Source organism: Amblyomma maculatum, chromosome 1 (assembly GCF_055883805.1).
Source record: "Amblyomma maculatum isolate TAMU_Amacu chromosome 1, ASM5588380v1, whole genome shotgun sequence".
In the NCBI taxonomy this organism is placed as follows: Eukaryota; Metazoa; Arthropoda; class Arachnida; order Ixodida; family Ixodidae; genus Amblyomma; species Amblyomma maculatum.
Genome location: NC_139344.1, coordinates 158853960 through 158878898, shown reverse-complemented (window position 1 = coordinate 158878898; position 24939 = coordinate 158853960). Strand labels below are relative to the sequence as shown.

At 45.4% G+C, this 24939-nt stretch overlaps 1 protein-coding gene across 1 annotated transcript in view; it reads left to right on the top strand.

Annotated features, from left to right (window-relative positions):
- The first annotated feature begins 837 nt into the window (after positions 1-837).
- Positions 838-24939, top strand: part of Cad87A (cadherin 87A) — a 50245-nt gene continuing 26143 nt past the window's right edge. Inside the window, 16 exon segments of the mRNA XM_084589450.1 lie at positions 838-890; positions 1063-1137; positions 1275-1408; positions 2303-2371; positions 2445-2534; positions 6303-6401; positions 8741-8875; positions 9340-9441; positions 9443-9454; positions 10625-10703; positions 18693-18805; positions 20146-20343; positions 20769-20924; positions 23286-23450; positions 23548-23621; positions 23715-23982. Of these exon segments, the coding sequence (XP_084445576.1) occupies positions 848-890; positions 1063-1137; positions 1275-1408; positions 2303-2371; positions 2445-2534; positions 6303-6401; positions 8741-8875; positions 9340-9441; positions 9443-9454; positions 10625-10703; positions 18693-18805; positions 20146-20343; positions 20769-20924; positions 23286-23450; positions 23548-23621; positions 23715-23982 (1812 nt within the window). The 5' untranslated portion in view covers positions 838-847.

Genomic DNA, 24939 nt, shown 5'->3' with positions numbered 1-24939 from the left:
TCACGCGCCCATATTAAAATTAAGCCCAAAGACTTTTGAGCACTGCTCTTATCCTGGAAATCGGTACGTCGCTAATGGACAAGGCGGAGCACTCATTCTCTCCATTTCGCGCAACTGTCGAGGTTTGTGAAGATGAGCTTGAAAGGTTCCGGGCTTGACGAAAATCGCACAATGAGAATACAGCATTAGGGTTAGTTGTTGGACTAGTTGGTATTCTAGATTTAAGGACATAGTTTTCAGCGCAAAGGAAAGAAGAGGAAGGAAGACTATAGGGACGAACACAGCGCTTCCTTTGGCCGCGTGCCTTTGCGCTGAAAACTATCTCCTTAAATCTAGAATACAGCATGTTTGCGGGGTAGCTGGCGCGAGTCCTTTTGTGTGGCCCAGCTTGAACTGTTCGTCTACCTATACGTCCTCGTACCCAAGTTCAAGCTGGCCAACACAAAAGGAGTAGAACCATTAAATGTGCTTTAAATTACCGCCCACTGGTAGCCTGCCGCAAATGAAGATGCAGTGTACTTTTGGCATAATCCGAACATAATTCGAATTCGTGACACTGGGCATTTAGGGAAATGTCTTGCTTGTTTGTACGCATTATTAGGAACAGTGGGACATATACTTTCAATCGCTCGAGTGTGGGCCGCAAGCTTCATAGTTTGGTTGACCTGACATTCTGCACAGTCTGCCTGATTTGATGCTTATGAGTATCAGAGGGCAAAACCTTTGCGGGGCAATTATTAAACGCTGTTGTTGCATTCCAAAGCTTTTCAAAAGTGTCTTGTTACCTGTATTAGCTCCCTGATACAGCACGCTAACGCATTTTTGCTGACTGCTTTCAGGACACAGGATGGCGCTTCCTCTTTTGTTGCTCTTCTCTGCGGCTCTACATCGTACGTATGCGCTTCTCCTCCCGCGTTAAAAGTATTAAAACAATCTCAGGTGCCGTTTAGATTTAAAGTTCGCTTGATAATGCACATATGCACTTTTTAGTATTATATTTTCCTCCTTTAATAACAAGGGCAGGTTGCGATCCGTAATAAGCTGATTTTTTTGTTTTTTCAGTAACCAGTGCAAACTCACCGCCAAAGTTTACCAAAACCATTGACCTCGCTGTGATACCTGAAAACACTCCCGTCGGTAAGTAGCAAACGCTGTCTGGCGATCATGACAGGAGAAACGAAGAACCCAGTCTCTCTTGCGTTCGCGGCATTCAGCTTCTGTCAGAAAAAAACAAAATGAGAGAAGAAGCTTGATAACTGGACATTTCTCTGCAGGTACATCTGTATTTCGCCTTGAAGGATCTGATCCTGAAAATTCGCCGGTTTACTACGGTCTCGAAGGAACGGACCTACTTGCGGTAGACCGGAGCACCGGTGACGTCACTGTGATAAACAACATCGACCGGGAGGTATGTTACTCGAGTCCTCCAACGTGTACTTCTCGGTGGGAATGAAGCAGGTACCGAAATGTAGCTAATGTGCATTAGTACTCTATAACAAGAAAAGATCTTTATCGAAGCAAAAAAAGTTTAGGGATTCTGAGCAGTTGAAAAGTGTGAAAGCTGTACGCGTTACCAGAAGCACGGATATTTATGGAGTGGTCTATCACAATCAATCAATCAATCAATCAATCAATCAATCAATCAATCAATCAATCAATCAATCAATCGCTTGTTTATTGTTGCTTAAAACAAAATACATGTGAAATAATATTTACCAGGAGGTCCCTAATTGGAACGGCAGGGCACCTCCTATACAAGGCATACGTGAGAAAGTACAACACACTGTGCGAACGTGAGCACAATATGGAAAAGACCGTTCAAGCTCATTTATTGTACAAACAAGTAAGAGAACAAGCAACAGCACGAAAAGTACAACAAAACGATTGGCTCCAGCAAACGATAAATAGGCTCAATGCATACTGAATGTACAGCAGTTACGTCCAGTTGACGTTACAAATGATATCGCGAATGCGCAAACAATCATTATTACTGAATATATCAAAGTGTGCTTGAAAAGAAAGGAGTTTCTTAAGCTGTCTATTGAAGCTAGATTAGCAAGTGTCGTTAAAATAGATAGAATAAACACTGAAATGCGAGCTAAACAACAAACCCAGACTGATCATTTTTGCAAAAGCCACCCAGCGGGCTAGGAGGCCCACAAGGACGATGAGAAATATTTTTGTGAATGGCTCTCAATTCGAACCTCATTTCCAAGTACACATTGTTTCTGGGAATGTGCGCAGTATATGGAAGTAGCTCTAAATACGCCCTGTAAAATCCAACCAATACTTTTAATTCCAGGTAACAGACACAATAAAGTTCTCTGTAACCCTCGAAGACTACGTCGGAGGTCTTGATCAAAATAACATCGTGAGTATTTGAAATTTCTGCTTTTTAAGAAATCTGTTCTAAAATATTTTATACCTGCCATCATTTTTATCAGGTGAAGGTTCCAGTGAGTGTCATTATACTGGATGTCAACGATAACATTCCAAGGTTTCAAAACGTTCCGTACGAGGCGAAGGTATCAGAGGTAAGACCACTCCTCCTATTTTTGTGCAGGACTTGGCCACGGAATTTGCGCATTAAGAATGGTAGAGGGGCCACGTTCTTAGCAGCCGAACGGTGTATTTCCACTGAACCACCGCTGCGGCACAGTGAAGCTGTGCGCTTGCTGCGTTTGGTTCACGGTGATATGTCCCCCTTCGAGTTCTTTCATTTGCTGACAGCAGCAGGAAGCCGTGAGTCACAGTGGAGGATCCAGCGAAGCCGGAAAGGTGCAACCTATATCAGCGTTCCCTCGATGAGCTGGGGCGCAGGCTGGAGGCGATAGGTCAGCGTACACGTAGCGTCATTTTGTCCAGTTCGCGTCGCCTGTGCTTGCAGAATAGGGTGCCACTCGTGGTGATTATTTGCTGGCTTAAGCACCGATGATAAGACTAGCTGCTCAATTTACGAATTACTGTTCGTTAGCACTAGCTAGTAATGCAGATGTGTTCCTTTTCCCGATAGTTTGCGTTAGCCTGTCTATTGTGCAAGCCAGGTAGTCTCCGAGACGCCTCGGGGACAGCTTTCGGCGAATATGTTTATATTGCCAGACAGTACTACCTTGGAGATCCTCTCGATTGTGCATGCTGTCCAGAAGGGGGGGGGGGGGGGGGGCGGCAGATTGGAGGGGGTTTGAGGGTATAGATTAAAAACAGTAGTAGTCTTTTTCGTGATCATCTGTGTAAACAACAAACTCGTTACAATTCAAGGAGGTGCATCCAGAAAAACAAAAGGATCTGTCGAGAAACCACTGGCGGGGACATAGGGTACATAAGGTTGAAAGAAGCGGTTTTGGGGTGACCGAAGGCTGGTTTCCTCAGGTCACTCTACGAGTCAGTCAATTGCAAATAGTACTGTCTTTTCCGGTAACAGCTTGTCCGTTTTATTCACTGCAAACAAACAGTTAACCTTTCATGGAGCTTTCTCAAGTAATATGGTTTAGCAACATCGTATCTGCAAAACGTAAAGCATCATACTACAATCATCAAAATATTTCCTCCTGTCACCCTTGAGAGGGAAAATGAACTAGTTCTACCGGTGTACACTCAAGACGACTTCATTCATTTCCTTCCAAAAGCTTGGCATCAGGGCCTTCACACTGCACCCGGCACGTTTCATCCGCGTTTAAATGAATTTATTTGCCAATGCGCTCCTCATTACGTCATCTTCGGCACCTTATAAAAGCCCTAAAGGCGAATTTTAGGAAGCAGTCCCCGCTATTAAGGGTGTCTATTATGCTCAACAATTTCATTTCGGCTTAGTACAATTCACGGGCCACAAGTTAAACTATAGTAGTTTCAATTAAAGGTCATTTTTTTTTATTTCGCTCTGAACCAAATTAAAGCTCTGGAGCTTAGTTGGACGTTACTGTTCGCCATCTCCATCGGCAGTTCCAGTCCGGAGACCGTGGTCCGGACAAATATCGCCCGCTCGCTGCGTAGGGTCACGCCATCCTCTGTGATGGCTCCGCCACTTAATTCCCACTACACTCTTATTACCGCGTACACAGCGTTTTTGTTACTTACAGCATGAAAAAATACGGATTTTCTTTTTTTGTGTGCCCACGTTACAGTTTTGGCAGCACAGTAAAGGAACACGAACACCTGCTGGCACCTATTGCTGCTCGGTTTAAGGTGACTTGTGAGGGGCGAAGCCAGGAGCCTCACCATAGCTGTTGGCCGACGAATTGAACTATTCATGCCAGAGTTTCGCACCATAGGTTACATGTCATGTTCAGAAGGAATCTCCCACAGAAAATGTTTTCAGCCGTTCTGTGTCCTTATCCGTAGAGCCTTGTCAGAATGCTAACAACACTTGCCAGTCGCGAAGGGCGTGCGATCGGCTGTCGCATGCGACCAGGGAGCCGCTCACTTCGACGATGTTCACACTTGCAAATGCGACGTACGGGTCGCTTTTCCAGATCCTACCTATCTTGACTGTTCGCCACACACAGTAAAGCTGACTTACGTTCATTTCAGCTGTTTCGCTGATTGGTTACCAGTTTGCGACCAGCAGTCGCAAAGCTGGAAAATCGATCAGTGGTCGAACGGCCTGCGACTGTCGCTTTTCGATCAATGCGACCATTTGCGACAGCCGCTTTTCGACTGAAACGGTCGCATGACCTCCGCGAATAGCAAGTGTGAATAGGCCTTTAGACAATAGCCTCGAACCTTTGCGCAACTGCGAGTTGCTACGTAAGGTGTTCGTACTTTGTAATACTGCTCCCTGTAGAGATTGTTTCAGAGAGCTTCTGATGTCTTGACGAGACAGCGTGGAAACATTAGCACTAGCATCTTCGAAAACAACTAGCCTTGAAAATTAGCGAGGTGTAAGAAAATACAAAAGGACCAGCATTGGTTCATTGCACAGTCCAAGTAAATTTTTGTCGTGGCAAGAAACGTTGGAATAAAAATAACGCAATATTATTACACTACTTTTCTGCAACTGATCACTTACTTTCCAGGGGTAGTATTGCTGACAATGGAAATTAATTACATTTTAAATGAAAGGAATGTAATTATTGGCTTACTTTCTGTAACGTGCGCAAGATTGAGCAGAACACAGCCAGAATACTGTCGTCAGCTTCACTCGTGGGCGTTATCATTACTATAAGCCGCGTAAAAACAGCAGTACTTTGTTGAAGTGCGCCATTTCATGTGCTTTTCACCGCATGCACATTCTGCAGGGCGAGTGGTTCGTCGCTGGGAGGAAGCTGATGTGCGGCGGTGGCGAGCTCCTTAAGTGCGGAGCTTGAAGGGGAAATGAGTCCCAGAAACAATGGCTTGCAGTGCTGTCGTTGGCGATGTGAAAAAGTATCCTAAAAATAAAAAGATAATAAATATTTTGAGAATCTTTGCTATGAGCTACGGTATTAGATTCAGCTTTGGTAAGCATGCTTTGATAGCGGGAGTAAAATAGCGGTAACCTTGCTGTTTTATTTTTCACCAAATGGACGATATTTATGCGTGATGTTGAGAATGACGCACGGCTGACACTCTATCTAAGCGTAAGAAATGCTAGGCACGATGTCTTGGTGCCACTGTGAGCAAGATGCCGCATGCTTTGATAAGTTATTCTCTTTTTTTTTTTCTTTTTTCAGGAGTAAGGTGTGTCAGTGCGGTGTCAACTTTCAGTCGGTCACCAGTTATAAACATAGTACATCGCGAACAAGAGAACTTTGTATGGGAATGGTCTGGCTTAGATAGGCTATGTATTAAAGTAAATCATAGTTATTCGGTCAATGGAACAGTCGCTTAAAATCTTGTTTATTTTATAAACGTACGAGAACTAATAAATGCCCCGCCGGGGTGGCGCAGTGGTTACGGAGCTCGACTACTGTGCCCAAGGAAGTGGGATCGTATCCCTGCCTCGGCGGCTGCGTTTCGATGGAGGCGAAACGGAGGGGCGTCCGTGTGCTGTGCGATGTCAGTGCACGTTAAAGAACCCCAGGTGGTCGAAATTTCCGGAGTCATCCACTACGGTGTCTCTAATAGCCTGGGTCGGTTTAGGATGTTAAACCCCACAAACCAAACCAAACCAAATGAACAAATGAATTTTAAATATTTTTTCTTTGCTTTCTAACTGCCATTACACTCTACCTCTGGTTAATACCAGCCGTGCATGTCCTTGCTTCTCGTCATGCAGTTGTGATAGCGTCTTTTCCTGTTCGGTAGATGAAGGAGCTTTCGAACGACTCCTTGGACGTCTTTTCGTGTATATATAGTCTGAATTGGTGTCGTTCGGTTTCTCTTAGGATGCGCCTGTGGGGCACACGGTTCTGAACAACATCAGAGTGACCGACTTAGATTCTGCAGGGAACGTGCTCCAGGTTCAGTGTTTCCCGAACAACAATGTAAGTACGCCTGCGTCTAACTAACCGCCAGAGCTGGTATCGGACCTGGTTTTTCGTACTTGCAATGATAGAAACGAAAAAAAAAAAATTAAAATGAAAATGGCACAGGAAACTTTTTAGCGAGGTATAGATGTCAGCAGTGATAACCAGTGTCTGGCAGTAAAAACGTTTGAACGCTGCGCGCGTTCTTATCTTTAGCGCAGTTGCCTTTGACGCATACGCAAAAAATCTAGACAAGCATATTTTTCGGTGAGAAGTCATTCATGAATGAATTTCTTTTTTTTTTCTTGCATATGCTAAAATTTCACAATGACAATGAATATTTCCATAGTAGCTTTTATCCAGTATCTTTTTTGCTATCGTCGAAAACATACTGCTTTGGTTTTTTGTAGAGGACAAAAAACTAAACGCTAGTGGAGGACAAAATTTAAAGCAATATTTCACTGCGCATCGGGAGATTCGATCATTTCCGTCAATATTTTCATAACATTATCGCTCAGTATTCCACAGGTGTGGCGCAGTGCTGGTGTAGAGATAGAACATCCGCCACGCATGCAAGAGGACCGTGATTCGAATCCGGGTGGCGTGCAATTATTTGCCGGATTAAAGAAAAATCTGCGTATCGATAGAATTACACAAACAGGTTTAGGGTGCGGCCTGATGCCGATGAACACCTCCAGAGCACATGATTTGGCCACTCTGGTGCAGGAATTGGCCACATCCTCCTATGAAATTTGGATAAATCTCTGGCCCTTATCCCCTGCGGCTGCAGAGCAACTGACCGTGGGTGGCTGTCAGAGCTGTGACGCAGTGGAGAGTGCTAAGAATCTCTCGCACCAGACAGGCTGCCATTGGAAACTGGCCCTGGAAACGTTCAACGCTAGAAAGCTGCTAGCTAGTAAGGCTAGTTTACCAGTGCTGTTCAGGGAATGAGAAATGGTAGGCGTAACATTAAGAGATAGGAAACGTGCAGAGTGGTTCAGAGAAATAACTCCAGTTAATAACATACTAGTCGAAATTCAGAAGAAGAAATGGGCACGGCCAGGTCATGTAGTGCGAATAGAGGAAAATCGATAGTCGCTAAGGGTCACAAATCGGATACCAATAAAAGGAATGGGCAGTAGGGAGCGGCAGAAGGTTAGTTTGGCGGATGAGGTGAAGTTTTCAGAGGTTAAAGGGCAACTCCGGTGGTTTTTTCGTCATTTTGTGTTTTTGATTGAATTGCATTCCTCGGCATGTCCCGACTACAACGCAAAAAAACCGTTTTTCGAAATTCCAATTAGAAGTATTTTTAAAAAGCAAAAACAGCAAATCGAAACCGAAACTGCTTTCACGGCCAGAAACGACGTCCCAGTTGACGAAATGGTGACGTCACACTCAGTATTAGAAAAACACTCGTACGTGCGCTGGATGGTTAAAATAAAGTATGGAAATCATGACGCACTGCATAAAATGTCTGAGGTAGTTCAATATAAGCCCCAAAATTTCATAATCACGCGGGAAGTGGGCAGTAACGCCGGTATACTGTTTGTGACGTCAGAAACTCACTGTTGCCCGCAGAAACACTCTCAACTTAAGCCATGAAAACGGCATAATTTAAAGTCGCGTTGCGCTCGAACGGATTATCGTACGGCGCCCAAATTTTGTAGAATGCGTCAGGACGGAGACGAGAAGCTACAGTAAAATTTTTGCGACAATATTCGAATGCTAAAAAACCTCCGGAGTTGACCTTTAACACAGGACCGGATTAGTTGGAGAAATATGGGAAAGGCTTTGGCCCTGCAGTGGGTTATAGTTCGGTTGATGATTGTGACTATTCAACAGTCGCCTCGCAATTAAAATCGACATCCGTGAAAGCTGGACTTACTGGGTCATGTAGGCACTTCGATCGCTGTGTAATTAGATCGAATATTGGTAAAGTGGCAGCACAACAGCTGTATATATCTCATGTATGTACGAGCACGGTTTACAACAAAACGCGCTGCATACTTCAGACCTCCAATGTTTCAGTTTAGCGTAAGGTACTGTTACTGAGTGGAACCTCTAGCGAAGCACGAAGTGCACTTGCATGGCATGACATCTTTCGTCGGGCTTCTCTTTGCCGATCTTAGTGAGAGCGTAATAAAGCGCACGCCCATATTAGCAGCGCTTTTCTGTGTCGGAGTCCTTTGTAAGTAGCAACAATGCGACTCTGAGAAGCAACACAACATGCGTATTTTTAGGTGTCGAGTTCCATGCTAAATTTCAATTCGCACAAGGCTCTCGTACTTGACAACACCCGCGGACAATACAATGTTCGTATAGTGCAAGATAACACTGCACCGCATTCCACGTTTCAGGTCCCGGAAGCCTGCTCCACGTTCTCTGTGGTGGTCACAATGTCTAGTCCTCAGGAGCTCAACGCATCTCTGGTACTGCGGAAGCCGCTGGATCATGCTCTCCGTCATGTGTACGAAGTGAATCTTGTAGCAGATGTGAGTCATACATTCTACTATATAACTATACGCGCTCTCGTCGAATTGACCGTTTTAATGTGTCCACCAGAAAACACATTTTCAAATCAAGTAAAGTTTACGTGCTCAAGCTGTCTCGGCAATGCGCCCCACCTCCCTGCGAAGAGCTCCGAATTCTTTTCGACAACTTGAGTTTCCTCAATGTGCACCAAATTTTTAACAAGGCGCCTTCCCATTTTGCCGTCATCTAACTGTGACCGCTGCAGCCAGGAATAGAACCTGCTAGCTGAGACTCAGTGCAACGAATCTTAAGAATTTAATAACACAATTTAAGCCCTATCGTGCATGTATAAACATTAGTCAGCAGATTTTGTACCTATACAATTGCAACCTTTAAGATTGATGATTGCTAGCTCACCCCGAACAACGCTTGCTGTAGGGCACATGAAGCTAAAACTGCTGTATTTTTCTTTCTTTGTTTTTAGGATGGTTCCTTCAACGCCACCACGACGGCCGTTGTGAAAGTGGCAGACATTCAGAATCGGCCTCCTGTGTTTTTGGGCTCGATGTCCGCCATTGTTAGTGAGAGATGTCCCCGTAGTAAGTTGAACACAGTTTATATACGCATATGAAGAACCGTATATAAACTATATATATATATATATATATATATATATATATATATATATATAATATATATAGGGAAGGGGTTGAAGCGGGTCAGGTAGGGCATAAACGTAAAGGAGATTACACACGGTAGAAAAACGGTAAACTTTAATCCAACGTTCGGCCGGGGTCCGGCCATTGTCAAGGCCTTAATGTTTACCGTTTTTATACCGTGAGTCATCTCCACACATCCTTTACGTTTATATATATATACACAAGTACTGCCAACCTTATGCAAGGTCTTGGGCAGGAGCGGGTGGTCATGGTCATACAGAAAGTGTATATATGGCAAGAAAGTGCACATCAAGTTAACAGATGGTCACAAAGACAAAATTCGCACGTTTCTATTTTCAATGCTCAGTTGTGACCAGAAAAAAAAAAGTGTCATGGGTGTAACTGGTAAACGTCATCTACACACGCGCGCACGCACGCACGCACGCACACACACACACACACACACACACACACACACACACACACACACACACACACACACACACACACACACACACACACACACACACACACACACACACACACACACACACACACACACACACACATACACACACACACACACACACACACACACACACACACACACACACACACACACACACACACACACACACACATACATATATATATATATATATATATATATATATATATATATATATATATATATATATATATATATATATATACATAAAAGTAAAAGCAGATTGTAAGTATTAGCTTAAAATAATGTGCCAGAAACCAGAATTCCGGAGAGAAGTGCAAGGAAATGTAGCTGCGAAAACAACTGTACATGCCCTATAACATAACTTTTGCGAAGCAAATTTTCAGACCTAGCTTCCAAGAAATGATAGAATAATAAACGAAACAGCCAAATGATCAAAACTATATGATCAAATAAATGCCTTGAACCGTAAAGAGACACAGGAGTGTAAAACAGTCACCAAAAAAGCTACGTATTTTTCGTCGTTATTATAATATTTTTCTTTACTATTTACTGACGCGACTTGTGCAACAGATCTTACTGCGGACTTAGCTACTTTCTCGCTGTAATCAGACTTGCCTTTTTCCTTTTGTCACTCCTAGGGGACGTACGTTATGACAGTAAAAGCAATCGACGGCGACAGAGGAGTTCCCAGGAACGTTCGCTACTCTCTCGTTTCAAGTAAGCGCGCGCAATTGAACGAATATAAATTCTGCGTCTGCAGATGTGTGTTCCATGCCATGAAAACATGCAAACCACAGTGATGTTGTTCGAGGAAAAATACAAATAGAAGAAAAAAGGAAAAACAGTTGCCCTTCGGCAATGTCAGGTATGTCCTCGCTTAAGACTAGAAATCAGAATATAATGCGACAATAACGGAAGACACCAACACCAACCCTGTTCTTGAATATGCATGAGTGAGCTTTACCGACAGCTTCTTTGACGAAAGCTTCAAATAATAATCTTTTCTCGAATCTTCTCTGCTGTGCACAAAGCTCGCCACACGCACACGAAGTGTCGCATTCTGGTGATAAGCGAAGGCATATTCTGATTAACGATTTACAAAATGCGCGCAGAATTTCCGTGTTATTCAAGAAACTTTCAAACTCCGTGGGACTTACAATGATTAAAACGTAATTTTCAACCCTTTTCTCGATGATTTGTAAGTAGTGGAATGATATTAGTTTTTATTGGTGGGGGTAGGCCTTTCCAGTTCTAGACTGAAAAAAAAAAAACGAAAAGTACTTCGAATTCAATTTTCGGCACCCGTTTTTAAACAACAAAGATCAGTAAATTATTGACATCTGCACCGCGACGAGGTGGCTAAGGAGAAAATAAACAATTTGCGGAAACAAACGGAGTAGTGAGATCGCGCGCTGTTGGATTATGTAGCGCAGTTGTGCGTTTTGCGTTATCATTCCATACCTTGCAAGCCTGTCCAAACTGGGATGCTCCAAAGCGTCGCCAATCGTTGTCTTATGGCGTAGCAGTCTTCACTATCATCACCGCCTTGTCGTGGCCAATCTCCCTATCGGTTATGCGCCATTTTCTATGAGGACAACAACTCCATGTCCAGTCGGTGCGCGGTCATATAAGATGACACATCCCACCTGCCAATGCCATGCTTGTCATTTTTCGCTTGCGACGCCGACGACGACGTCAACAGTGAGGCCGGATTTTCTGGCGAACGGGGCCTTTAATTAACGCTATCGCGTTGAAATAGAATGCCGGCGTTTATGTTGTTGCTTGTACCAATGCAGAAGTTCACATATAGCTTCATAAAGAAGAAATAATATAGAGCATGCTTACTCATATCTGGCTGAAGGATCTCTGCCTTTCATGTGCTTTACCGGGCCCGCCAGTGTAACGTCGTGTCCAATATCAAGTGTGCTATGAACTCCCGGCGAGGCCATTGGGTACAGTGGCTGAGCTTCGTGCGGCTCAGCAGCGAGGACCTCCACAGGTGCCCCTGACTCGGCGCTGAGGCGCGACCCGATTAGGCCGGGATGTTCTCGCCGTATGTCTGCAACGACGTCACCGAATTCCCTGACTTTCTTGCAGGGCTGTCACCTTGGGAGCATATTAGGAAGCGGCGCATTGTGAGATAGATTGGGATCTTCCTTCACGGAGGTTGGAGCGTACGAAGTGGCTACCGGAAGGCCGCCTGGAATGCTTTCACGAAGAATTAATTAACGTTGCCCAGTAGCGCGGTGTAACGCCGATTTGAGCATCACCCCAAGAAACTCATAGTTTCAAAGGGGCGGAACTCATGGCATATTTGAGGCTACCCCCCCCCCCCCCCCCCCCCCCATGCTACTCCCCACTTCACCAAATGCGATTTAAGTACTAGTCCGTATATACCGACAGTCGAAAGAGTTTGCGGTAATGGGGCAGGAGCGTTACAACTAGCCGCGTTGCGAGCAAAGCAAAACTATTGCCTCAGATCTATGTAAACGAGGCAGCCACATGCTCAAGGTGGATCCATTATATGAGTATACAGCACTAAGCAGAGAGGTCCACCATGAGCCACTGGTGATGATGAGTGTTTATTGAGACCCCATTCAACGTGTTTTCTCTTCCAGCTACATTCAAAAACGAAGCTCGGCTTCCGCAAGACGGTCCAGTAAACCCACGTAACGCGGATGATCCATCTTCAATAATGCGTTCGGGGAAAAAAAAAAAAAGATAGCCATCCTATACACAATGACCGGTTGGATGGCCAGGGTAACGCTGCAACGTCTACGAATAGCATCTATTGAGGGACGGGAGGCTGCACTATCCAGGTCAGGACTCGAAGCCCAAAGAACCCCCGTGACACGAGCACGCATAGCAGCGGCAGCCGCTGGAGTCCCGAACTAGAGGTCCCACCCACACATCTCCGTTATCTTCCAATAAAATTTTTCAGCCAGTCAGTCTTCGAACCGCCATGGTTGGACAGGGACGCTAGTGACAGGGATCTGAGTTCGGCTAGGCGGCTCTTCAGATGAGACCGATTAGCGCTCTCTTTAGCGAGAATGTCATAACGCAATAGTAAGGTTGACTGGGTTGCTACCTTGTTATGCGGTGCTCGCACGAAAGTAAACGTTTTGTTACGAGATTGCGAGAGCTCTTCCTTCGACGTACTGTTTGTTGTGCCGGTTAAAGAACTAAGCCGTCCGCAAAAAAAGATAAAAATAAAAAACGCTGCCGAACCAAACGACAGCTCTGTTGATATAAGAAGTATGCACCTACGTCACACTGACTGAAAATTTGTGGTGCATGTAGCGCGGCGAAAGGCTATATTGTCACATCTAATCGCCTTATCGCCACTTGCACAGCTGAAGCCGTGTTTTGTACCACAAAATGAAGCTTGTGACGCCACCTGGATACCTCCTATTAGACAGAGTAGACTGAGATCCTAAGTGGGATCTCTCCCGCACCACTAATGTATCGCGGGTACCTCCTATTAGACACAAGGCTGGTCTCAATGTTCATTTTATTGATTTCTTTCACGCTGTAACGATCCCGAACAGAGCCTTGAGCTCACTGTAGTCCGCGGTTTCTGTCTATTAGTAAAATTGTAAATTGATCTGCAAGAAAGGAAAGGCACCTGAACCATGCCGTAAAGGAAGAGAGGAAGAAGAGCTTCAAAGACGAAAGAGAGGAAGAGATGCCATAGTGGAGGGCTCCGGGAAATTACAGCGGCCTGCCGTCCACACAGTGTTTCTGGCCCACCAAATCTGGCGCCTGCTCGCTCCACTCCTATTTAAGTTGGCACCCCTCTAAGAACGGCGGCGTATGGAGGCTCCATAGTTCGAACGCGGGTGCTCATGATATATCAGTGCGGGTTAATGATCCCCAGGTTGTCGAAATTATTCCAGAGCCCTCCACTACGGCAACTCTCTCTCTCTTCTTTCGCTCCCTCCTTCTTCTCTTCCCTTATGGTGCGGTGCAGATGTCTACCAGGAAGTGTAACAGATACTGCACCTTCCCTTTGAACCACTCTAATAACGGCGTTCGTATATATGGAGGTTCCCTGGACTACGATCCCCGCTCCGCCTTTCCACAGTGGCTGGCATACGGCATACGTGACTACCTTGTCCTCTCCTCCTTCACACGGCAGCTGGCGCACAATTTCCCGAGGTCACGTGGCACGCACTTCTGCTATACGATTGCTCAAAGTTGAGCTAAGCAGTCGAGCTAACGCTCTAAAAATTCACGCGACTCTGCACACTGATTTGATCCGCGCCATTCGCCTATTCGCACCACTTGCCACGGAAGCAGTGAAATTTGACGGGCGGTTCCTGGCTCGTCATGAACTCTTCGGGCTGCTGTGGCACAACCCAATACAACAGTAAAGATTTCCAGCTTTCAGCGAAGATGCAGAACTTGATAGAAGCTTAGTTTGGGCTAGTTGGGACAGAACTCGATGCCATTGCGAAACGTGCAAGAATGTTATGCGCCGCTGTCGGCGCTGGCTCCACATGATTTCTTCTCTCGCCGCCAGTGGAGAAACGCAGCACTGCTGAAGCGTCAGCACACTTCAGCGTGAACGCAACCCGTCAAGACAGAGTTATTAGCCGACCTCAAGCAAGAACCCGGCGATATCTGCGCCAGGTTTCACTAATGAATACTAACCACCAGTGGGCACCCATTGTGGGAATGCTTCGCCTAAGCACTTCTGAAAGACCGATATTTTTTGGCATTCGCGGGGACATCAAAAGGCCGACAAGCTGCGAGCCATGGATCCGCTGAGAGTGACCCGTGCGACACCGCTAGACCATACTAGATTCATTTCTCAGGTTCCTCCAGCAGTCGCAAACAGACTATTGCAAGGCTCATTTCGTACATCTTTTCGCAGAACAGCGTACGTTTGCGCCGAAGAAAAACGTTGCCCAAGCGTCTACGCGCCGCTCGACCCGAGGCGGTCGGCAGGTGCCATGCTTCTCAAACTGACCCTGGCAACGTTTAACGCTAGAACTCTAGCTGGTGAAGCTAGTTTAGCAGTGCTGTTACAAGAACTAGAGGGTATGAAATGGGATGTCATAGGGCTTAGTGAGGAGATTAGGAGGCCGAATGAGGCATATACTGTACTGAAGGATGGACATGTACTGTGTTATCGAGGTTTACCGGAGAGGCGAGAACTTTAGGAGTAGGTTTCCTTGTCAATAAGTATATAACGGGCAATATAGATGAATTCTATAGCATAAATGAGAGGGTGGCAGGCATCGTAATTAGGCTTAATAAGCGGTATAAACTGAAGGTTGCACAGGCCTATGCACCCACATGTAGTTATGATGACCAGGCAGTTGAAAGCTTCTACGAAGATGTAGAATCGGCAATGCGAAAAGTAAAGACGCAGTATACTGTACTAATGGGCGACTTCAATGCCAAGGTAGGGAAAAAGCATGCAGGAGACCAGGCAGTAGGTGACTATGGCATTGGCTCTAGGAATAGCAGGGGGGAGTAACTAGTTGAGTTTACAGAGCGCAATAACTTAAGAATCATGAATACCTTCTTCAGCAAACGGAAGAACCGGAAATAGACATGGAAAAGTCCTAACGGGGAGACTAAAAATGAAATTGACTACATACTGTGTTCAACCCCCGCCATTATGCAAGATGTAGAGGTAATCGGGAAAGTGCGATGCAGTGCCCACAGGATGGTGAGGTCTCGAATTAGCCTAAATCTGAAGAAGGAACGCAAGAGATTAGTAAGAAAGAAACCCATTAATGACTTAGCCGTAAGGGGGAGGGCAGAAGAGTTCAGGGTCTCGCTACAGAACAGATATTCAGCTCTAACCGAGGATGGCGACATTACCCTAGAAGCAATGAACAATCATTTCAGAGATATCATTACTGAGTGCGCTGTAGAAGTAGGTGGTACAATAGTTAGAGAGGATACCGGTAAGCTGTCTAAGGAGACGAAAGATTTTATTAAGAAACGCCAGAATATGAAAGCTTCCAATCCAACAGACCAGATAGAATTGGCCGAGATATAAAAGCTAATCAATAAGCGTAAGGTGGCCGATATAAGGAAGTATAACATGGAGAAAATTGAGCATGCTGTAAAGAACGGGGGAAGCCTTAAAACGGTAAATAAAAAATTGGGCATAAGCAAAAACCAGATGTATGCGATAAGGGACAAGGCGGGCAACGTCACCACGAATATGGACAAGATAGTCAAAGTAGCCGAGGAGTTCTATACAGATCTCTACAGCAGCCAAAATAGTCAGGACCGTAATGAGATTGGTGGTAGGGAAAAACAGGCAGACGTTCCACCAGTGACGAAGGACGAGGTCAAGAAAGGATTAGAAACTATGAAAAGGGGGAAATCAGTTGGAGAGAATCAGATAACTACAGATTTGTTAAAAGACGGGGGGGGGGGGGGGGGGGGATATCGTGCTAGAAATCTGGCCACCCTGTATACGCAGTGCCTGGTGTCATCGACGGTACCGGAACCATGGAAGAATGGAAACATTATCCTCATTCATAAGAAAGGGGACTCTAAGAACCTTAAAAATTACAGACCAATCAGCTTACTGTCTGTTACGTATAAGGTATTTACCAAGGTAATTGCTAATAGAATCAGGACAACCTTAGACTACAATCAAGCAAAGGATCAAGCTGGTTTTCGGAAACGATACTCTACTATCGATCATATCCATACCATCAACAAGGTGAGAGAGAAATGCTTGGAATATAACCAGCCCTTATACATAGCATTCATTGATTACGAAAAAGCATTTGACTCAGTTGAAACTTCGGCGGTGATGCAGGCATTGGGAAATCAGGGGGTAGACGAGCCGTACGTGAAAGTGCCGGAAGATACATATAGTGGCTGCACAGCAACCATAATTCTGCATAAATAAAGTAACAAAGTTCCCATCAAGAAAAGTGTTAGGCAAGGAGACACGATCTCCCCAGTACTATTCACAGCTTGCTTAGAGGAAGTATTCAGAGACTTGGAATGGGAGCAGTTAGGGATAAGGATAGATCGAGAATACCTCAGTAATCTGCGATTTGCTGATGACATTGCCTTGCTAAGTAACTCGGGGGATGAACTGCAAATAATGATTGATTACCTAGGCAGGAAAAGTAGAAGGGCAGGCTTAAAAATCAATATGCAGAAGACCAAGATAATGTCCAACAGCCTCGGGAAGGAACAGCAGTTTACGTTAGGTAGCGAAGCACTGGAAGTAGTGGGCGAATATGCCTACTCTTAGGACAGGTGGTAACCGCAGATCCGGACCATGAAAAGGAAACAACAAGAAGAATAAGATTGGGATGGAGCGCATTTGGCAAGCACTCGCAGATTATGACTAGCAGCTTACCGGTATCGCTCAAGAGGAAAGTATACAACAGTTGCATCTTACCTGTACTCACCTATGGGGCTGAAACGAGGAGGCTAACAAAGATGGTTCTACTTAAGTTGAGGACAACTCAGAGGGCTATGGAACGAAAAATGGTAAGGGCAACATTAAGAGATAGGAAGCGTGCAGAGTGGGTCAGAGAAATAACTCAAGTTACTGACATTCTAGTGGAAATTAAGAAGAAATGGGCATGGGCGGGACACGTAGTGCGAAGAGAGGATAACCGATGGTCGCTTAGGGTAACAAACAGGATTCCAAGAGAAGGAAAGCGTACCAGGGGGCGGAAGAAAGTTATGTGGGCGGATGAGGTTAAGACGTTCGTAGGGAACCAGTGGATGCGGCTAGCACAGAACCGGGTTAATTGAAGAAACATGGGAGATGCCTTCGCCCTGCAGTGGGTATAGTCAGGCCGATGATGATGATGATGATGATGATGGTGATGATGATGGTGATGATTATGATGATGATGATGCCATGCTGGACGTACCGGCAACCTCCTTTATGACAATTAAGATCTGGGAAAACGATTTAGTGCTAGTAGAAGTGTGGTTATTTGGGCAAATATAGAGCCAGCTTTAACTGTATGCACATAGAGACATGCCTCTCACATTCTCTATCGCCGCTTATCGCGCATCGCCGAGTATCCTAATCGTAAGCCAGTTTATTGCTGTTTCTTTCCCTCCCGTTCTACTTTCCGCACATGAGATGTCAAGTGAAAAGAGCAGAGAGGGTGCACAATAAGCATATTTTCTCCAGTGACAGGAGAGGAAAAGGTCCAGAGGTTGCTGCTGGAGAAACTGCGCCATCAGCGAGAGGTGTTTCAGAGCCACTTTTAACCAAGAAGGCCCGAAATAAATTAATGTGCATGACCGTAAACATTTAGTTTAAATACAGGAGCGTGGGATGAAGTTAAATCACAATTATGAAGAGCGTCACACGAGAGTGATGTCTAATTTATTCAGCACCTGATAGAAGCGCCGCAACCGCGTTTGATCCCAGCCCTGTCTGTGCCTGCTCGTTACTTTACAGGTATCGAAAAAATGACGTAGTACGTGTTCCAGCCAGAAGTGAGGGACCCTGTACCATTGGAAAGATTTGATTTCCGCTTACTGTACTCTTCTATATTGCTGTTTCAAGGACAAAATTGCTTAGTCAGTTCGAACCGCGCAATACCGTTATAGCGTTCCTCTCAGGCGTCTCGCGTCTAAGCATCTCCTGAACCTAGTTTTGATTGTAGAATAGCGTATTGCTCTAGCCGCATGTCGTGTGCACGAATAAATAAAACTTCTTACTTTCTTTTTCCTTCTACCTGCTTTCAGATCCAGAAAATTTCTTTACGGTAAACAAAAACACTGGAGTTATAATGACGGCGAACCTGCTCGACAAGGAAAAACTGGGTTCATCTAACGGTGTGGTCACCGTCAAAGTCAAAGTGAGTGCAGTGGCTGGTACACCTCGAATGGCTGCGATAGTACATGACGTCGATACTCTTAACACATTCAGAAGCGAAACGCTAGTTCGACGTATTTACACTCTTCTTGAGCATTCTTGTCAGCTTGACTAGTGTAGCACCGAAGCTCGAATGATTTTATTAGAAAATACGCCCGTCTTGATGTGGTTACATCTAATACATTCTACGACGCACATGTAAAACTGCACCCATGCAGTGGCTTTATAATGCGTTTATAACGCAAACGAGAACAGCGCATGAAACACTGCGTTCTAAGGTTGCAGAAAACTGTTACTCGAACTGTTAGCAGCTGCATGTTTAGAGTGTGTAGCATTTAGTAAGAGCTTGCAGCGATGCTATATTCAAGCTCAGTGGATATCATATAATGCGTCTTATGCATTTTATGCATTTTATTTGCGCGTCTGTCTATAACCATGCATAAAAGGTAATTAATTTTACCCTTAAAGGCCCATTGTCCACCCTCAGGTCGAAATTTTTTTTTTCCCCGGTGACTGTGAGACTTCGCCCCCAGAACTCAAGGCCGCAATGTTTTTTTTTTTTTTTTTTTTTTTTTTTTTTTTAAGAGTAACTAATAACGCAGTTACAGCCACCGCAATCATCCGATTCTGTCGTGTTTCTCTCCTCCCGTTCCCTCGCAAAGGTTTTTCAGTGTCCTGCCCGGTCGTCTAGCCTCCGCAAGACAAATTCCCCTTCCTCCTTCGCGTCTGGCGGGAGGTGGGGCGTGGCATTCCGCGTGCGCGAAAAAAAAAAAACGAAAAAAAAAAAAAACGGGCGAAGGAGCGCGCGCCGCTGGATTCAGTCGGGCTGTGGCGAGGGAAAAGCGCGCCGCGAGCGATAGCGATAGACACCCATCCTTCACCCTCAGACAGCGAGACGGACTAATGGACGTCGTTTTCGACAAATACGTCATAGCTGCGGCTAGACGGGCCAGCGCAGGGAACGGGGAAGCTGGCTTCCCGAAGGAGAGCATGAGAGAGCTTTGATTTGTATTTTCGTTGCTTTGCGGCGCGCGTGTCACTGTAGCATTTTGCAGAGACTATCTCCAGTACACGATAGAAGCATTGAGCTCCTTTGCTTAAAACGTCATACCGTGGACAGTGGCCCTTTAAGTATCTTCGAAGGTGAACAAGCTTTTTTTTTTTTCATTTATACTTATTGGGCAATTTGAACTTTTTATGCGATCATGATGAAGACGTTAAATTTTTTGGAAATCGAAACCCAAGCTCTGAGATCGATTGCATGGCGAGATTGTAGCGCTTGAGAAAGGATCCAAATAGCTGTCTCTTCCCGATCACGCCCAGGCAACGGAGGTGGAAGGCGACCGCCTTCTGGACGAACCGGGAGCGTCGACGACCGCCGCGCTGTCCATTACAGTGAAGGACGTGAATGACGAGGCGCCCACGTTCAGCCGGCCCAGTTACAGCGTCAGCGTCAACGAGAACATCCCGCCCGGGAGCCCGCTGCCGAACCTGGACATGTTCGTCCAGGACACGGACGCGGTGAGCTTGCTGCTCACTAGACGTCTTCTGCGGATGCACCCATGATCTCTGCGGCCGATTCGAACTAGTTCATTAGCCGCTAACTCCCAAAGTTTGCATAAGAACTCGCGTGTAGCTTTTTCTGCATAGAAAAAAAAAACAAAGAAAAATAATGAGGCTCTCTTCCATGCGTATAAACAGAGAGCATAGGGACCAGCAAAAATCGGCACGGTAAACCTATGGGAAGAATAATAACTTGCGTCATATCGCTTCAAAAAAGAAAAAAAAATTTACTGTTGTGGCACCAAACCACCGAAAGTGTCCGAAATGATAAACATACTACTTTCCGTAACTTGGTACTGTTAAAGCGTATTATGTTGCTAAAATAATTATGCTAGCTAGCATGCTTGTGGCGTTATTGATATTTTTTTCGCGTTTGTTTGCAGGGTTCGAACTCTGTTTTTAATATAAATCTGGTGGATTCATCCGGAATGTTTTCTGTGGAGCCCACCATCGCGACCGGATCAACGTCTGTGAGCATCCGCATTGTGAAAGGACCACTGGACTACGAGAATCCGAACCAACGAAAGTTCATTTTGTTGGTATGTTCAAGAAACAGCCTTCATCACAACCGATCACAATATGCTAAATTCAAAAGCTTAATAAAACGAAGAAACGGGAGACTATTCAATGATATAGTTGTCATCAAAACATATGAAAGCGCCGAATAATAAGGAAATTAAATTGGCCAGTGATACAGCCAGCAACATGGACCCTTCTAGGTACCGCTGTAGAACCTTCATATTGCATTCGTGGCATCCCTACTTTATCTAACGGCAAATGGAAAGCAAGTTAACAACTTCCAATACTTGTGTGCGCAAGTAAGCTCACTTGAGACGAGTCACCAGACCACGGTGATAATTTCAAGGGTACTTGCTGGCGGGCTGACTGGTCTACCCTAAGCCTTGAAATGATCGCAGTGCGAAACTAAAGCATAGGAAATGAACGCGCGAGGTGCTCCCTAGTGCTGAAAACCAACTGTCGATAGTCAGTGGTTGTATGTTCCTCATGGGCTCCTTTCCTATGTCTTTTCTCAGTTCGCACTACAAGTACTCTAAAGGAGAAAATTCCAAAGTATTGTGTGGTAAAATGGGCTACTTTGGCGCAAACATTTGCCTTGTACAAAGAAAGAAAAAGGGCTGAGGAAAAAGGTGGAAACAGCCAAGGTTAAAGCTCAGTCACTCACGGCAGGATGCTTCAGACGCTCAAGATAACTTTAAGCTTTCCTAGTGTTTTATGAGCTTTTATACAAAAGTATGATCACAAAAAAAGAACTCAGCAAACCCTTCTGAACATGGTAGCACCGAGGGGCACCAATTTAAAACAATTGAGAAAAAGGTTGAATAAAACATGAATATGCATGAGTTCTGTTGGGCACCAAGGTTATATTTATTTGCGCGATGACGTTCTCTAGCAGCATGTCTGTCTCTGATAAAAACAAACAGATTTTTCAAGTTCCCCTTTCTCTCTAGCAGAGCAAGAATGCAGTTTAGGAAGTACTCTCATGCTGCTTTTCCGAGGAGCCATTGTTGTGCATGGCGTTACGGCAATGGGCTTTCGTTTACCATAGCTGCAAGTCTGCAATACTAATACACACACATAACACAAGCCAAGAGCAGGCGCACCAGGAGAAAAAAAGAAGGGGGTGGGGAGAGGGAAAAAAAGCCAATGGTTGTAACAGCAGGCTGCACCTGCGTAATTAGGGGCGGTTACAAACGAATGTCTAGCACATCTTTTGAAAGCGTAATTGAAGCCTGGTTAGCACAGTGATAGTTGTGTCTTACTAAAGCTGCCATTCTCATTGGAGCACATAGATCAACGCACCCGTGAAACAGCGATAAAATTGCAGATTATTAAGCATCATAAGTAGTGCTTTAACCAGGCCCAGTGGGGCTTTCTTAATAATTCCTAATCGTTCTTACCGGTGCACGCGCAGCCTGTTACTGGCTAAAGTTGCTTTTTTGTTTGCCTTTTAAGGATTACTTAGCCTCCATTTCAGACCCTTCAATTGAACTAGAGCATCTGCACTGGCTCCATTTTATCTCGTCGTCGAAATTTTACGGTCGTAAAAGATCAATTACGATTCGCGGATTCTTTTTTGCGTCTTATACCATTGCCCTATTCTTTTTATCGTCCTGAGCTCGAGGTGAACTCGAGCCCCATGTTTGTGGCTTTATGCACGTGCTGTTCCAATTGGCGGGGCAAGAGACGCGACATACCAAATGCATTGTAATACACTGCTTTGTGAATTTGTAGGTGCGACACAAAAGCTATACACTGTTGCGACCACAATGCTACAACAATAGTTCTGTAAGCACTGTGCGTGAATGTCATCTTCATCTGTACGTATTCATCATCATCGGTCATCTCGCCCTGAGAAGACGAAGTGTTGACCGAACGGTGCTAGTTGGCAGCTGCTGCTTCGTCTTGTCAGGCAAGAAACTTTGAACCTGCTGGTGCATCGTCTTGTCTCACAATACACCTAGTTATAAATTACGCACTCACAATTTGCGCGCGGTTTTACGTCATCACTCTTGTCTTCCTTGCCTTACGTCTGGTTGTACTGCTTTAATATCTTTCAAATTATAAGCTCTGAACTAACCACGGCTACACAGAGCGGGCATCTATCTTGCAAAATTGAAATCACCGTAACTGCTATAACGATTAAGGCACGTGAAGTACCCTGCTGTTGTTATGATCACGCGGAGTGAGTCAAACGCTTCGTGCGGCAGAGCGTACAGTCTTACGAATTTTTCAAGGCGCAAACTTGGGCCTCATGCTAAATGTGGACGCTCTGCATCTCTTCATTTCTCTACCCGACTGAGGTTACATTCAAAACTGCTGGCAGAAATCAAAATCTTTCGTTGTCTCAATTTTGTTCTGCGTGTGTGACTTCTTGGCAGGTGGTTGCAGAGGAAGCGTTCACGAATCCCAAGCTGTCGAGCACGGCTACGGTAACAGTGAACGTGCTCGACATCAATGACAACGCACCAGTGTTTGAAGAAGAGAGCTACACGGCAACAGTCGTTGAAGACGCATCACCTGGGAGCGTGGTAACGACTATAGTGGTACGTACCTTCGACAGGCGACAGATGGGTTCCGAGGACATTTTCTTCCCTCGGTTTTAATGTTGCGCACTCATTTGTGTGTGTTTTCTTTTCTCAGGCTACCGACAGAGACACAAGCCCCCACGGGGAATCTGGTTTAATGTACTCTCTTCTTGGAAATGGCGCAGACAAGTAGGTACCGAGTACAAGAATGCAGAGGTGAACTGTTCACATCAGCATATGCGCGTCCCGTCAACAGAGTGCGGCGCGTGCGGCGTTTGGCAGGTTCCACGTGGACCCCAGTTCGGGCGTGGTGACGGTGGCACCGTGCGAGACGCCCGGGCGTGGCAACTGCCTGGACTTCGAGGGACGGCCATCGTACTTCCTCTCTTATCAGGCCACCGACGACCGGGGCCGGGGCCAGAGCGCCGTGGTTCCGCTCACGGTGCGCCTGACGGACGCCAATGACAACCCGCCGGCCTTCGAGCAGCACCTCTACACGGCGCTCATCGATGAAGGGGACGTGCGCTTTGATCCACCACTGAGAGTCCAGGTACGTATGCACCTCTCAGTTGCTTGACTACGAATGTTTACTTGCTCATTCTAGGAACAATTACTCTGGAGAAATGAGAAGTGTTTCATGGTAAGAAGTAAAATAATTATAGATTACAATCCGAATGATGCGGATTAACTGGCGCGCGGCTCTATGCGCTACCGATTTGTGGCCACTAACTGATATTACTGACACCAATACTCTAAAGACTGAAGGTATAGAGTATCCATCAATTGTAGCCTCCCTGTTAGTTCAGGTTTAAACTGTAACTGATCACTCGAAACGACGCTGATTTTTGCCTATACTGACCTTACTAATGCTAGCGTATTAATCGCCACCCGCCTCTCGTTTTTTCGAATCACTGTTCTCGACGGCGCTGTTGTGGCGTTCACCTATAGACGAGAATCATTGCTCCTTTCCTCAAAACTTGTTTTCTTACCGTAGCCACCTTTTGGTCCCCCCCTTCAGCCCTTCAATCACGGCGCGGTTGATGTGTCTGCCGAGAAACCACTCAGTTTCCGTGCATTTTCTTTCATTGGCCGCTCGTTCGAACTCGGGCTTGCACCTGGAAGTGGCCGCGGGCTCTGGTATTCGAGTGGGGCTGCACTTGTGCTAATTTTCAAACAGATCCGGTGGTCAGTTTTGCGAACATGGCAATACTAATACTGCTATTGGAAATAAAGCACTTGCCATCATCGCAGCTTGCTTGTAGAAATGGCCTATCGCGGCTATACCTGGCATCGATTTTTTTTGCTCTTTCTTCTTATAAAAAGCTTCGCCTTCAGAGAAAGTAGGCTACCGTATAAAAGGATAGTCAAACAATATATTCGAAAACTCCAATTTGTTTGTCCTCAGTGTCCTTGCAACTGTGTGGCGTCAGACGAACATCGAACTTCCTGAAGCCATGCGCTATTCGAATTGATTCGTTTCGTTCCGTGAAGGCAGTGGAAGGAATAC